Below are 16,457 nucleotides of genomic sequence, written 5' to 3'. Positions count from 1 at the left end.
CTTCATTGTGACCACGTGATTTTTGCCGCTGGTTGACCAGTTGCTGATGCAGCGCAGATTCCTCCGCCTGATGGTCAGTGATGCCAAAATCATGGGACGTTGGACAAATTTTTACCCTCTCCACGACGCACAATGTTCGATTCGAGGTAGAAAAGTTAAATATTCGATGTGTAAAATCTAAAAAAATCTGTCCGTGTGAGCTTTCCGTTCGGCTGTTCTCGTCATTTCTACGTTATTTGCTCGATGCTCAAGTCGCCTAAACATGTGGCAGCAGCATCGCCGAGTCGATAAAATAATATAATTTCGTCCATGGCACTATGGTAGAAGTGAGAAACCAGGAGATTCAGTTCGAATCCCGATTCTACGGTTTCAGTTCATTAACATTTTTTTAATACGTAACAATACATTCTTAATACATTAATACTTTGAAGTACATTAACTTACGAAGCACTTAAAAAAAAAGAAATGGACTGCTTTCTTTGTTGATATTTCTCTTATCGTATCCTTTCTTTCCTGGTTCTTTGCTTTTTCTAAAACTTTGTGGGGGGGAGGGGGGGTCCGCCATAGCGTCCCGGCGGCCTGGGCCTTTTTCCTGTGATGGCCGCAAACGTAGAAATGATGAGAGCAGCCGAACGGAAAGCTCACACGGACACGTGGGACAACACGCTTGTGTTAGATGAAATTGAAGTACAGGATCATTGAGACGTCGTGGAGAGGGTAAAAATTTGTCCCACGTCCCATGATTTTGGCATCACTGGTGATGGTTTTCAGATATTCGTTTCCACGAGCTGTTCAGCGTCACCGGCGCCTTTTTCTGCGAGGATGTTTGCGTGGAGCCAACGTTACCGGCGCCTTTTTCTGCGAGGGTGTTTGCATGAAACCAACGAATTTAGCATCATCGCAGCATCTCTTCTCCAGGATCTTCAATGAAGTAGGTTGTGAGACTTTTTGCGTCGCGAAAGGCATCCGTTAAAAATTGACGCCATTTTGAATTCGGTACGTGGCTAGCGGCGTCCGTTGAGAATCGACGCCATGTTGAATTTCAAATTTTGCATTCGCCGTGACCGTTGGTAGTCAACGCTAAGTTTGGCTTTCCGTATAATTTAATTTAATTTAATTACAATTACAAATTTTCCCTTAATTGTCACAATGGGACGCGTTTCGCATCCCACTGTTTTTAAAGGGTGGCGTTATCTAGGGACAAGCGGTCCCTTTTTGCTCATCGAAAATTCATTCATTTAGTCATTTTAATATACTTGAGCTCACTGGCTCAAGATGGCGTTTTGTAGGGGGGACGCCCCCTACATTACATTACATTACATTTAGGCTTTACTCGGGCGAAGCCTAAGTAACCTAGAAAATAAACCGGAGGATGTCTAAACGTTTTTTAGCTTTGTTACATACATATTCTACCTGACTGTTAAAGTACAGCCCCTCGTCCAACATGACGCCCAGGAATTTGACTTCCCTGCTACTTTCGAACACAACCCCTCCAAACTCTAAACTCCTCTTAGTTCCAATTCTATCCCTACTACGCGTGAAAGTTATCCATTGAGTCTTTTCCAACGCTAAGCTCAAACTAATATCTCTCAGATTTCCAATAATTTGTTCTATTGCTCCCCTAAGGGCCTTTTCTCTTTGATCCCTATCCCGACCCCAAACATACACCACAATATCATCGGCGTATAATTACATTACATTACATAACGGCTTTACTTGGGCGTAGCCCAAGATGGCGTTCGGAAGGGGGGAGACCCCCCCCCCCCCCCCTATATTGCCCAACGAAAACAGCGGCCTCTTCAAAACCAAAATTTTCCATATCGCACTCATATTAATACAATGCATTAACAAAGCGCCTCGGTTCACTCATTCTTCTTTTTATGACTAAAGAGAGAAGAGAGATACATACCAGCGCCTTGCATTTGTCATCATTCAGGTGGGGGGAAGGCAGCCCGCCACAACAGCCCTGTAAACTCAGAGAAAACACTAAGAAAATATACTCATATGATTCTACCCAACTTATCCAGGAATTTGGAGATTTTTTTACAGACCCCCAAATTTCCACTCATTGAAAATTTCCACGACATCCGAACCGGGGGAACCCCTTTTCTTCCAGGTACAAGTTCAAGTCCAATCTATCCATCAAAAATTTTTCACACTCCCACACTACGTGCTCGATCGATTCCTCTCCGCGACCGCAACTACAGTCCTTACTTTCAATTAAGTTTTTTCTATACAGCGATTCCCCTAAATTGAAGTGGTTCGTCCTCAGCCTACTCATTCTTGTAAGTAACTCCCTATCTGCCCCTGTGATTTTAAAAAACCAAGGCTTCTTATTTCCCACGTTGTTTTTGGGGTTACTGAAGTACTTTACACCCTTGAACATACCAATTGTAGTCATTCTATTAATAAATCTTTCCCACGCCCCTTCTGACAGATAAAGTCTAATGTCACGGGAGCAGACACAAACCCCCAGTTCCTCCTCCCCCATCGTTGCGAGCCCCGCTTGGAGGTCCGCACGTTCATTACCCTCAATTCCCACATGGCTTGGCACCCACGCGAAAGCCACATTCATGGCGTTCACTTCCTCCCCCTCGTTCCAAAAAGCATTCTTTCTCAATTCCCTGACTACCTCAAGACTCCAGGGGGCACACCCCCTGGTCCTTTCCCAAATGCCAGGGTTTAAGCCAGGTTTCAGTGATCCCGAAAGCATGAAACTTGGGGATGTATTCCTTTAATTCCGCGACCTTTCCCCGCACACTCCTAGCATTCCAAATTCCTATCAAAGTTGAATTCTCCATTTTACCTTGCATAGGAGGGTACACTCCCTTTTATCCCGGCAGCGGGGTGCCTCGCTCACCATCCCTCCAACGCTCTCTCCTTTGATGACAAATGCAAGGGGCAAATAAACCGCATTCCTACAAAAATATATAGATTTTATTGAGTATCGAGAAAAAGACCACCACCAACATAAAATATCCCTTAACCTATAGAGCCCGAACAAGCACAAAAAATTGTACAAAGGTATATTACCCTCCTCTCTCTTATCAAATAGATTTTTAAAGGCCCCGACCTCTGTATCCAAGGACGGGCTTACAATATCATTAGTATAGTCGGGGCGCCGATAGCAGGCCAGACGCCTGCTCACATCCAATTCCCTGCATTTCGCGCAGGTTCTTAACATCATACCAAAATTGCATCCTATTACAAAAAGTCAATAATACCAAATTAATTTTAAAATTAAAACGATTCCATAGCCCCTTCGATCCTGAAGGCCCCGCAAGGGCCGGACCAGGCAGCCGCAATTCCAAATCGGAAAAGTCCATATATTGTTCAAAATCAAAGAAACCATACTTTTCCATTCACTCTTCCATTCATCTTCCCAAGTCGCACATGTCCTCAAAAACTTAACCCAAAGGACGCACTTTTCCCCACGCATTTTCCCATATACTATAATCCCTCACAAAAACACATCGTCGATATCTGGGGTGGTACCCCAGACATTCACAGCTCTTTATCTGGTTCACCTTCATTGTCTTGCCGGAAGACCCATCCCAACGGGCCTTTCTTCATTTCTCGTAATCTCTGGAGGCAGCGCTCCTCTTTCCTTTCCGCTTCTGCCTGCACCCTTTCCCTTTCCCTTCTGGCATACGAGGGGCCAGGCAGACCGCTCTCCCACTCTTCCTGTTGCTTCCTTTTTTCCTCTTCCCTTGCAGCATACAGGGCCTTTTTCCTGTCAATTTTTGCTTGCGTTTTGGCCGGTATGGGGATATCCCACGGCGACCTTTGGGGAGTATTCCACTCCCTGTACTCCTCTTCTTCAGACTGCTTTTTTCCATATTTTTTCTTCCTTAAGTGTTGCTCAACCTCCTTCTCGAAACCCCTATCCGCTATCAAGCTCAAGAGTTCCGACAAAAATTCCTCCTCTCTTCTCTTCCTAAGTTGGTCGATTAGTTGTCTATTGGCTCTCTGCTCCATTTTACTCACTTTTTTTATTGCTGCCTCCTCCAGTTCACCATAACCAAAAGTATATTCCAATTCTCCATACTCCGGGTCCGATTCCGGCTGTAAAACCTCATACCTATTGTCCCATTTCTTTTTTTCCATTTCGATCATTTTTCTTCTGACCAATCCCTCCCTGGTCTTAATGGGATCATCGTCGATAACTAGATTTATTTTACCCCTACCACGCCCCTTACTTGGGGGGAGGGGGTCCTTTCGAATTCCCAGGGTTGGCCCCGAGCCTCCCTGATGGCCTGAAGTTCTTCTCCCAGGGGAACTTCCCCTTTCTCCCAAAACTCAGGGTTTTTAATTTTGTTTGTTCTAGATAAAGCTGGAAAGTCCCTTGAACCGTCTACTCTGTCATCGTCGTCATCCAATATTCCATTATCCCCCATCTGTTTCGACACCCAATCCCTTGCAGTGGCATACGCCACATTACGGTACGCCATTACTTTTTTCACTGCCTTCTCCCTTTGGAATTTCCAGCAGCCCTTTGATAAGCTGGTGTGATCCCAACCACAGTTCAGGCACTTTGCCGGCCTGTCACATTGGCCATGCTCATTTTCCAAGCATCTAATACACCTCTTATACTTATTTCTACACTGTAACTGTATATGTCCAAAGGCGAAGCACCTATAACATTGTTTCACAGCTTCCACAAAAGGGAACACCCTTACACTAACGTGGCCGTGTCCAATCCACAATTCTTTTGGTAGTTGGTCCCCTTTAAATGTGGCAAGGATTGCGATGCCCTCCACCCACTCCGTCTTTCCATCCTTCGTAACCTTCTTTTTTAATCTTTCAAACTTCACCTCCGGTTGGCCAGGCACCAGGGCTTCCTCTAATGCATCCACGGGCTCCTCCCAGTCGATGATCACACCCTTTCTGGTTTTCTTTCGTTCAGGCAAATATGCATTGAAGCATGCATCTCCCTCGTCTGCGCGTCTCAGGATTTCGTTGGCGGCCGCCATTTCGCTGAAAGTCAGCTCCGCCCTATTAAAAGCGACCATTTTGAAACCCCTCAAGAACCTTCCTTTATTTTTAATTATTCTATATATTTTAATAATGTTTCTACGTTTCATTCTGCTGGTGGCCTCCTTTTTCAACACCAGCTACACCATATACTCTCTGCTCGCGAGCTCTTCCTGATAGTAGGATCTCTTTAATTTCTCACCTATTGGAGCGCCTACGCCGTGCTCAATGGTGGCCAGTCCTTTGTTCCTTCGTATCTCTTCGTCCTTTGCAAGTTCCAATTCCTCAATATCCTTTGTGCCCTTTTCTTCTTCCACGTTCTTATCCTTTTTATCTATATTAACAGTACGGTTAGGTTCATTGCACGCCTCCATGGTTTGTTTGTCACCCCTTTTTTTACCTTGTCCTGCAAGTCCCAGATCCTCCTCGCTAAACCTTCGTAACCTCTTTCTGCTTGTTTCTACCAACGTCCATTTGGCTTTGTCGCTAGGCGTTCTTGATGCGTCGTTACCGCGTTCTAACGGCTTTTCTGACGTCATTTCAATACTATCAACTTCGTCTTTCGAAAGATCCTTGTCCTGTTACATTGGGGCCTTGCGTGGCTCTTTTTGATTGGCCACCTCCCCACTTACTTCCTTCTGTTCAAATTCTGCCACAATTTTAGCAACCCTCAGCTCCCTCTGAGGTGCTTTTTCCATAACCGTTTTTCCAGCAAAAAATTCTCGTGTTTCCTTATCCTCTTCCAGGTATTCCGTCTCCCATTCCCCGTCACTTCCAGGTTTTTCCAAATCCATATCTATCACAGGTTTCGAGCCTTCATTTTCGCTGAGGCTTTTACTCTTATTCCTCACCTTCTCCTTAATTCTTCGTCTTCTACTCCCAAGCGGCATGTCTTTGCCGCTTGGGAGGATCCCCTCCCCCCTCCGGTTAATTCCTGGACCGAGAGAACTCAGCCCAGGAAAAATGCCCCAAAGTCTCCTCCCCGCACTCTTTTTACCCGGGTTTTAAACTAGGCCCGATAAACACTTCACTTTCTCTATAGGAAAACTATTTTCCCTATGAAAAACCACTCAATGCAAAATTTCCAGCGCGCTCACCGCACTACCAACCGCTCCGCTCAGCCGTCGAAACGGAAGTCCCCCTATCACCTTCTTTTGTCTCTTCAACGTGCTTACTGTTCTATTCTATTCCTTTTATTTTTTTCTTGGGCGAAGCCCAAGATGGCGTTTCAGGGGGAAGCGCCCCCTATATTGCCCAACGAAAATTATTGTCCAACATACAAAATAAAAACTTATTACAAACAAAAGTATACACTAACAACGTTTGCTCTTTTCTAACGCTGGAAAGGCAAACACTTCATACAAAACCACTCAAAAACCCAACAGCACTCTTCTATAAAACTCTCTCAGTCAGATAACATATTGGGGGACCGGAAAGTAATGTCGTTTTCTTACATTAAATTCAAACGCATAAATTTTTAACGAGCTTTTATTCCTAATCAATTATATAATCACCCTCATTATCAACAACCTTTTGCCATCTAGTGTGCAAATTTTCAATGCCGGATCTATAAAAATCAACTGGTTTTTGGGAAAAATATATTGAGATGGCATTTTGGACATCATCCAAATTTGCGAATCTTTTGCCACTTAAAAAGTGTTGAAGCGATCGGAATAAATGGAAATCCGATGGTGCAACATCGGGCGAGTATGGTGGGTGAGGCAGTACCTCCCACCCCAATTCGTTAATTTTTTCAAGGGTTCGTCTAGAGCAGTGCGGTCTTGCATTATCATGTTGCAAAATAACGCCTTTTCTGTTGACAATCGCGGGCCAGTTTTCAATTAAAGATTTATTTACACGATCCAATTGTTCACAATAAAGGTCTGCATTCACAGTCTGTCCAGGTTTTAGCACTTCATAATGAACAACGCCGCGAATTCTCCATCAAACACACAAAAGGGCCTTTTTGGGGTGTAAACCTGGCTTAGCAGTACTTCGTGGCGATTCATTTGGAGAGAGCCACTGCCTTTTGCGTTTTGGATTATCATAGAGAATCCACTTTTCATCTCCGGTGATCAAACGATCAAAAAACGCTTCTGTATTGTGCCGTTGAAGCAATAAGTTGCATGTGGTGGATCGGTTAACTTTGTTCTCTTCGGACAGCTTATGCGGGACCCAAACACCTGCTCTGCTTACTTTCCCAATCTGCTGCAAATGTTCTTGGATGGTCGACCAAGGTTGGTTAAGACTGTTTGACAATTCCTCGATTGTCTGACACGGATTAGCTTCCACTTCCGCCCTTAACACGTCATTGTCTAACGCTGTTGGTCTTCCTGATCGATACGAGTCGGAAAGATCAAAATTACCGGATTTGAACTTGGAAAACCACCCTTGGCATTTACGAACGTCTAATGCATTTGGATAAACATCGCAAATGTTTTCGGTAGTGTAACGACCCAGTGATAGGTACGTCACTGCACCGACGTATAGGGAGAGCGGTTCCCCAAGAAGGCGACTCGTATGAATGAGAATTGGGATTATAGGTTCGTGTGATGTGCGGTTAAGGAGTGAAATCCAACATTAATGTATCAAACTAAAAATTATCCTTTATTTAAGTAAGTAAATTAACTATAATTGCTCTAAGTAAGTATAATATTAAGTATAACAATAGGTACGCCCTAGATAATGAAATACAATAAGAAATTATAATATGTACGCCCTAGATAATGAAATACAGTGCAAAATATATGATTAACGCGACTTGATCTTCGAATACAGCCAATACTCTGTACAATTTGCCAAGTTACACTAAGTACTGGAAAACTATATTCTAGTAGCTTGTACGATACCTTTGGACACGAGCGGACTATACCTACAGGTCGCAATCGGTTTCTGGTCTAGCCAGAGCTATGCTAATACAGGCCTGCTCAAGGAGCTCCGCTCCTCGCTAGCTCTTTACACTTGAACGTGTGGCTTAGTATTAGCACGTGTTCAACACGTTGCGTACCATGAGTAGGGTGTCCACAGATCCGAACTCTCGTACGTCGCTACTGAAAGAGAAGGATAGAGCTAATCTCGCGCTCTATAGTTGCCTAGGCAATTCAGCGCAAGCTTTTCCTCTACTTCCAGAGTATTGTCTGCATCTGACCGAAGCCAGGGAAGATCTGATCTGACTCTGCGTGAAACGCCTCTATTTATAGTCAGATTCTGCTGACTTAGCGTTTTTTTTTATTATAGGGTTCCTTTGAATTTCTGGAATTCCCCATCACGTGACGGCCGAGCACCCCTGCTCCTTAGTCTACGCGGTCACCCTACTCTAGAATTTCACCCCACCGCGAGATCATCGGGGTTGCGCTGGCGCGTATGCATTCGTTTGTCGATCATTTATCGATAATCTATTTACCGACCGACTTACCGACTAATTGCTTATCGACTTATTCAATCAGACTATGTTATCGATTAAATGAAATTTATTTATTATAAGAAGTATAATACAAATCAAACTAATTATTATTTTTTTTTTATAAACTCTTTTAAACATAAAAATTAAATTAACCACTTTGTGCTAAAAATAAATTATAATAATAAAAACGAAATGGAAAAAGGTGCTAAGTCTTCTTAACGGGTCGTTACAGTAGCAACTGTTGCGTTACTACCCTTGCGAAACTCAAAAAGCATGCAATGCCGGATATGTACCTCTTCTGGTATTTGGCTGGCCGTTTCACCCAAAATTGTAAAAAAAAATTATAAATTTAATTATTTACAAATGAACAAGTCACTATAACCTCAGAATATCTTTGCCACGACTTTGATGTAAACAATGAGCTGACAAATGACAAACGAATAGTGACATGCGCAGAAACGACATTACTTTCCGGTCCCCCTAATATTTATTTCATTTTCAGTTGCCCAATCAACCTTTTTTGAGCTCGTTGTTCGACCATACTGATCTTTTTGATAGCTCACTCCATTGGTAGGCCATTTCCAAAAACATATTCTGCTTCCTCAGGGGCAGTCCCATCTTCCTCCTGTTGTAAAGTCTCAAAAACATTTGAGACACTGATCGTTGGGCCTTGAGCGCGGGGTAGCCTGTTCTCCGCGGCATAATCTTCTTGCCTCAACCTACCCCTGCCTCTACTTTTTCCCACTCCCTGGCTCCTCCTCATATTTTCGGGAACACTTTCCCATCTTCTCGCTCCCATCCTTCCACCCTCCACATTCTTCTTGGCCTCCCTCAGCAATTCCAGTTCATCTTCCATTAGCACTTCTTTTGCCTCCCACCACTCGGTTTTTCTCATCGGCAGCATGGGATAATCTCTGCTATCTCCATCTCTTCCAACCTCTTCCTCATCCCAGTTTTCACCCAGTTGATTTGCCACTATACCCTTGGCTGTTGCGTATGCCACATTCTTATAGGCCATGACCTTTCTAATTAATTTCTCCCTCTGATATATCCAACAAGTCTTCGATAAGGACGTATGGTTTCCCCCACAGTTGAGACACACTGGGGATTTATCGCACGTCCCGTGCTCCCTTCCCAAACACACAAGACACTTTTTCAAGCCCCGGCATTACATTTGTAAATGGCCGTATGAAAAACACTTATAACACTGTTTAACTTGTTCCACATACGGGAAGATACGGAGAGCTATATGGCCCGCCCCAATTTTTAACTCCGTTGGTAGACGGTCACCTTTTACTGTTACCAAAATCGCAACCCCCTCAGTCCAGACACTTTTACCGTCCTTAAACACCTTTTTCTTCATCCTTTCGAATTTGAATTCTCCTTGTCCCGGCATTACAAAATCTTCAAGGTCTTCGACCGAATCCTCCCATTCTGTAATCATGCCTTTCCTCATTTTCTTGCGTTCCGGAAGGAAAGCCTCAAATCCAGCACCGTCCTGATCCGCCATTTTAAGGATGGCGTTTGCAGCCGCCATGTCGCTAAAAGTAAGTTCCGCTTTGTTAAAATCCACCATTTTGAGTCCCCTTAAAAAGCATGACCTCGGTCTAAGCATTCTATAAATCTTAACAATATTGTTTCTTTTGAATTTACTTGTTATCTCTCTTCCAAGTATCATTGTAACCATATATTCCTTGCTCCTCAGCTCTTTTAAGTACAACTGTTTATTTTCACCTCGTGCTCTTCTTCTATTTGTTTTTTCTCCTAAGGATATTAAATCCTTTCCTGTTACGCCTTCAATATTTTCACCCTCCGTTGCGCACTCTAGTGCCGCCGCACCTTGCCGGACAGGTATGTCCGTTTGTTTTCCACCTACGGGGGAAGAATTATCTACTGGAAGACCTTCGACTTCTTTTCTATCTCTTTTACTACCTTCTTCTTTATTGTCCGTCTCTTCCTCTGCTGCCCTCTTCCTGATTTTTCTGTATTCCTCAAACCCAGTCCTTACATTCACAACACTCCTCAGAGAATGAGCTGTAGGCTCCTTCTTCTTGTTCCCCTTCTTTTTCCCAGGGGTACCAAACTCAACCCGATCCATCACCTCCTCACTAGGGGAAGCTACAAATTCCCTATTCTCTTGTTTGTCCTCTTCAACAGTCTTGCTGGGGCCTCCAGCAACTTCTTCCTTACGGTTGGTATCCACCAACGGTTTTCTATTTCTGTTAAAAATTTCAAAAAATTCCCTAGCCTCGGAATCCTCCTCTAAATATTCGGCTTCGAAATCAGCCATACTTAGGTTGATTTCTTCCATCTTCTTCTTTAATTTTACGATTCTCTCCCCTTCGCTCTTGCTCCTTTTCTTCTTTTCTCCACTTTCCTTCCTTAATTTCCTAACGTTCCTTACTACAACCTCTCCCTCCTTATTCACTATTCTCTCCTGGGCTCGCCTTCCCGGGAATAAGCGACCCCAAGAGAACACTTTTATATAGAAAACCCCCTAAAAAACACTAATGCAAACTCAAGTTCCCAGAAAAGCACCTCCTTAAAAACTTCCTAATCAAGAGTACCACTTCTCCGTACGTCCGTTGTCTACGGTTGCCACCGTGAGACTCCCCCCTATCACCTTGTATGTATGTATTTTATTTTCTTGGGCTCTGCCCAAGATGGCGCTTCAGGGGGCGAGTGCCCCCTATATTGCCTAGTTACATTACCGCACTAAATACAAAATTATAATCTATATTACAATTTTTTTCCGTACGCCTCTACTTACACACAACACTCTATCTCCTCACCATTCTTTATATAGATACACACATTCGAATCATAAAGTTACTGCCCCTCCTGTGCATTGCTCCATTTCCATTATACACTTCTTTTAAATGACTTTCCCCAGTTTGTCTAGGAACCTGGAGATGCGTTTAAGAACCCCCAAGTTTCCTCCTATCAACATTTCCTGAACATCCGCCCCTTCATTATATCCCTTTGCAATTAAGAAGTTATTAAGCTCTTCTCTACTTTCTATGAATCTATCACATTCCCACACTACGTGCTCAATGGATTCTAATTCCGCCCCACAAATACAACCTTTCTCTTTTACCAAATTTTTCCTAAATAGCGATTCCCCCAGGTTAAAATGGTTCGCTCTAATTCTACTCAATCTCACTAAATCTCCCCTATTCATTCCTTTTATGCTATCGAACCATGGTTTCCTTGCCCCCGCATTATTATTCTCAATTGAGAAATATTTTGCCCCTTTAACTTCACCCTTTCTTTTTGCCCTCTCATGGTTTCTGACCCATGCACCCTCCATTATATATCTCATCACATCCCTTTCCACCACCCCATATTCAAACACCTCCTCCCCATTTGTCGCCTCCCCCGCTTTCATATCCGCCCTTTCATTACCCTCGATACCCACATGGCTGGGAATCCAAGCGAAACCTAGTCTATTACCTGGTGATCTACTCCCCTGCCCAACCCCTTCATTTCCTTTATATTCTTCCTCCAGAATCATAATTTCTTCTATAATTTCTTGGATCCAGGGATTGTCCCCCGTCCTTCTAGGAAAACCTTCCAGTTTTTTAAGGGCGCTCGCCGAGTCCGTCAGAATGAGAACTCTTTCCCTTCCCCAATTTAGCCTCGCCTTCTTAACCGCCTGTAATAAAGCAAAAGTTTCCGCCGAAAAAACCGACGTGACTCTATTTAATGACCACGATTCCTCCGACCATTCGCCCGATGTTCCCTTCGTTACTACTCCCGCGCCTACCACCTCTGTCAAACCTCTTTTAGATCCATCGGTGTAAATTTCTATTACCCCCTTATTGTCGCACCTCGGCCAGATTTTATCCTTGATTTCCTTAATCAATTGCTCGTCTGGGTAATCTTCCTCCTTTCTGCGCTTACCCACTTCCCACTCCACAGTTATTCCACCCCCCTCTACAAAATCGCGCCTTTTATTTAATACTTCCCTTCCAGTATTATTATTCATAACTCTTTCTGCTACCCCCTCTGCTTTACGCCATGCCCTCACCCACGGATCCCACTCCTCCGAAGGATCTTCCTCTCTCACCACTAGGGTTCTCGCTAAAGCCTCGTAAACCACCCCCCTACCTTTAATTCTATGTTTCATCACAAATCTTTCTAGCAATGCTTCCGCTCTGGATTCCAGGTCCATTATCCCAGCTTCCGTGTTCATTACATTTATAGGGGTGGTTATTCTATACCCCATAGCTATACGGACCCCCGCGTTATGTAACCTCATAATCTTATTCAATGCTCTTTCATTTTCCCAAAAGAAAAGAAACAGGCCATACTCGATCACAGATCTAATCAACCCTTTAAAGAAAATCAGCATTGTACTTGGTTTGACACCCTTCTTAATTCCCGTAATGAATCTCAAAATGTCCAATTTTTTTCTAACTTTATTCGAGACCAGTTCTATATGTTTGCTGAAGCTGAGGGCCCTGTCCAGGGTAATTCCCAAGAAAGGGGCCTGTGCTTCCCCCTCCAAACGTTCTTCTCCTACTCTAAACTCTCCGAACCCCCTATTTCTATCTCTTGCCTTGGAGAAGACTACCACCTTGGATTTGCCTTCTGCCAAACCTAGCCCCAGCTCCTTAAGATTCTCCAACAACGCCCCCACCGCCCCCTCTAGCTTTTCCCTTAATTCGTCTATGTCCTCTCCCGTAATATAGACCACAATATCATCCGCATATAGCAGGACCCTCACCCCCCACCTCTCCATCCCTTTGCAAATTTCCGCCGTGTATATATTATATAACAGTGGGCTTAGAACCGAGCCCTGTGGCAGCCCCCTCTTAATTAGACCATTAACCCCTTCTAGGAATTTTCGAACACAGGTCGCTGATCTATCCTTCAGCCAATTTACGATGAAGCCCGCCACCCTTTCCGGGCAGTTCCTCTCCTTTAGGAGTGCTTTCAGTTTATTGTGGTTAACTAAATCGTATGCCGATTTTACATCCATAAATGCTGCCACGGTTTCTTTTCTGGCTTTGAAACCTGCCTTAATATCTGTGACCAAGGCCACCAGGTTATCCATAGTGGACCGTCCTTTCATGAAACCACTCTGCCGGTGGTCTACTATCCCCTCTTTGCCTACCCATTCACACAATCTTTCTTTTACCAATCTTTCTAAAATTTTACTCATACAGTTAATCAGGGAGATAGGTCTCAAGGCCTTTTTCCCGGGCTTTTCCAAGAATTTTATAATTACTCTTTTCCACATTTGTGGGATACAGCTATTCTCCCAGATCCAGTTATAAAGTTTCAGTAGGCACTTCTTCATTCCACTATCTAACTTTCTTAGCAGGAGGTATGAAATTCCGTCTTCCCCTGGAGCGGAGGATGCCCTAACTGAATCCAGAACCCCCTGCAAGTCCCTTTCTTCGAAGCCATCATATATACCAGCTTGTCCCTGGCTAACATACTCCCTCTCTCGGATCTGAACAGGGGTTTCCAACTCCCCCTGCCCCTCTTTATCTTGAGTCCCCTCTAAGTCATAGGCAAATATTTTTCCCATCTCTCGTTCCTCCAGCGAATTTATTTCTTTTTCATTAAGGTTGGCGCACCCTGTTTTTCCAATGCCATTCTTAATTTGTTTAATCTTTTGCCAGGCCTCCCTGGAACTAGTGTAACAATCGATTGAAGATGCAAAATCATCCCAAGCTCTAGATTTCTTTTCCTCTATAAGTTTTTTCATTCTTTTTCCTACCTCCCTCAAATTGATCCAATTAGCCTGACTCGGTGTTCTAATAAAGAGTTTTACAGCTTTTCTTCTATCTTTCTTAGCTTCATTGCAATCGTTGTCCCACCACATCTGCCCCTTAACATTTTTTGGTTTTGCTTTCCCTCTTACATCTTTTTTATTAGAACCCTCACCTGTTACAGAACCACCCGCTTTCCTAATAATCTTAATTATTGCCTCCGTGAGGTCCCTACATCTATCATCTATATTAAAGTTCTCCCATCCCTCTGCATTCCAATTTTCCATTAAAGCCCTCGCTTCCTCCCCTGATGCTGTTACAAACGAATCCCAATTTATTTTATCTATTTTAAACTTTCTAGTCGACCCCATCATTTCATTGACTCTATTTACTTCCTCCCCATTTGTCGCCTCCCCCGCTTTCATATCCGCCCTTCCATTTCCCTCAATACCCACATGACTGGGGATCCAGGCAAAACCTAGTCTGTTACCTGGTATTCTACTCCCCTGCTCAACCCCTTCATTTCCTTTATATTCTTCTTCCAGAATCATGATTTCTTCTATGATTTCTTGGATCCAGGGATTATCCCCCGTCCTTCTGGCGAAACCTTCCAGTTTTTTAAGGGCGCTCGCCGAGTCCGTCAGAATGAGAACTCTTTCCCTTCCCCAATTTAGCCTCGCCTTCTTAACCGCCTGTAATAAAGCAAAAGTTTCCGCCGTAAAGACTGACATGACTTTATTTAACGACCACGATTCCTCCGTCCATTCCCCCACTACTCCCTTAGTTACTACTCCCGCGCCTACCACCTCTGTCCACCCCCTTTTAGACCCATCCGTATAGATTTCTATTACCCCCTTATTATCTCGCCCCGGCCAAATGTTTTCCTTAATATCTTTAATCAATTGCTCATCTGGATATTCTACCTCTTTTCTGCGCCTGCCCACTTCCCACTCCACTATTATTCCACCCCCCTCTACGAAGTCACGTCTTTTATTTAGGATTTCCCTCACAATATTATTACTCATAACTCTTTCTGCTACCCCCTCTGCTTTACGCCATGCCCTTACCCATGGATCCCACTCCTCCGAGGGCTCTTTCTCCCTCACCACTAGGGTTCTTGCCAAGGCCTCATATACCACCCCCCTGCCTTTAATTCTATGCTTCATTACAAATCTTTCTAGCAGTACTTCCGCTCTGAATTCTAGGTCCATTATCCCAGCTTCTGTATTCATTACATTTATGGGGGTAGTTATTCTGTACCCCATAGCTGTGCGGACTCCCGCATTATGAAGCTTCATAATCCTGTTCATTGCTCTTTCATTTTCCCAAAAGAACAGAAACAATCCATACTCAATCACCGATCTAATCAATCCTTTAAAAAAGATCAGCATTGTACTCGGCTTAACCCCCTTCTTTATTCCCGTTATAAACCTCAAAATATCCAATTTTTTTCTAACTTTTTTTGCTAAAATTGAGGGCTCTGTCCAGGATAATTCCTAAAAAGAGGGCCTGTGCCTCCCCCTCCAACCGTTCTTCTCTTATTCTAAACTCCCCAAACCCCCTGTTTCCAACTCTTGCCAACTACCACCTTGGATTTGCCCTCTGCCAGACCCAGCCCCAACTCCTTAAGGTTCTCCAACAACTCCCCCACTGCCCCCTCTAATTTTTCCCTTAATTCGTCTATATCTTCTCCCGTGATATATACTACAATATCGTCCGCATATAGTAGAACCCTCACCCCCCATTCCTCCAACCCTTTGCAAATTTCCGCCGTATATATATTGTATAATAATGGGCTTAGGACCGAGCCCTGTGGGAGCCCCCTCCTAATTTGGCCATTAACTCCCTCCAGGAATTTTCGAACACAAATCGCAGATCTATCCTTTAACCAATTTGTTATAAATCCCGCCACCCTTTCCGGGCAGTTCCTTTCCTTAAGGAGTGTTTTCAATTTCTTATGGTTCACTAAATCATATGCCGATTTAACGTCCATAAAAGCTGCCACGGTTTCTTTTTTGGCTTTAAACCCTGCCTTAATATTTGTAACCAAGGCCACCTGGTTGTCCATCGTGGACCGTCCTTTCATGAAACCACTCTGCCGGTGGTCTACTATCCCCTCTTTATCTACCCATTCCCCCAGTCTTTCCTTTACCAATCTTTCCAGTATTTTCCCCATACAGTTAATCAGAAAGATAGGCCTCAATGCCTTTTTCCCCGGTTTTTCCAGGAATTTTATCACTACTTTTTTCCACATTTGTGGGATGCAACTATTCTCCCAAATCCAGTTATAGAGTTTCAATAGGCATTTCTTCATTCCGTTGTCCAATTTTCTTAACAGGAGACATAAAATTCCGTCT

General features: G+C 43.7%; 1 protein-coding gene and 1 pseudogene across 1 annotated transcript; both read right to left on the bottom strand.

Moving 5' to 3' along the window:
• Nucleotides 1-6,745: 6,745 nt before the first annotated feature.
• LOC117608874 (uncharacterized) lies at nt 6,746-8,842 on the bottom strand (annotated as a pseudogene).
• A 2,410-nt stretch (nt 8,843-11,252) lies between these two features.
• On the bottom strand, nt 11,253-15,365 carry LOC143305612 (uncharacterized). Its single transcript, XM_076689798.1, has 2 exons — nt 15,168-15,365; nt 11,253-14,792 (listed from the first exon to the last, which is right to left on the bottom strand). Exons 1-2 carry the CDS (start codon nt 15,363-15,365, stop codon nt 11,253-11,255), a joined length of 3,738 nt encoding a protein of 1,245 aa, XP_076545913.1.
• Between the last annotated feature and the right edge of the window lie 1,092 nt (nt 15,366-16,457).

Source organism: Osmia lignaria, chromosome 8 (genome assembly GCF_051020975.1).
Source record: "Osmia lignaria lignaria isolate PbOS001 chromosome 8, iyOsmLign1, whole genome shotgun sequence".
NCBI lineage: Eukaryota > Metazoa > Arthropoda > Insecta > Hymenoptera > Megachilidae > Osmia > Osmia lignaria.
Note: the sequence above shows the minus strand (reverse complement) of the source record. Positions and strands in the feature narration are given on the sequence as shown.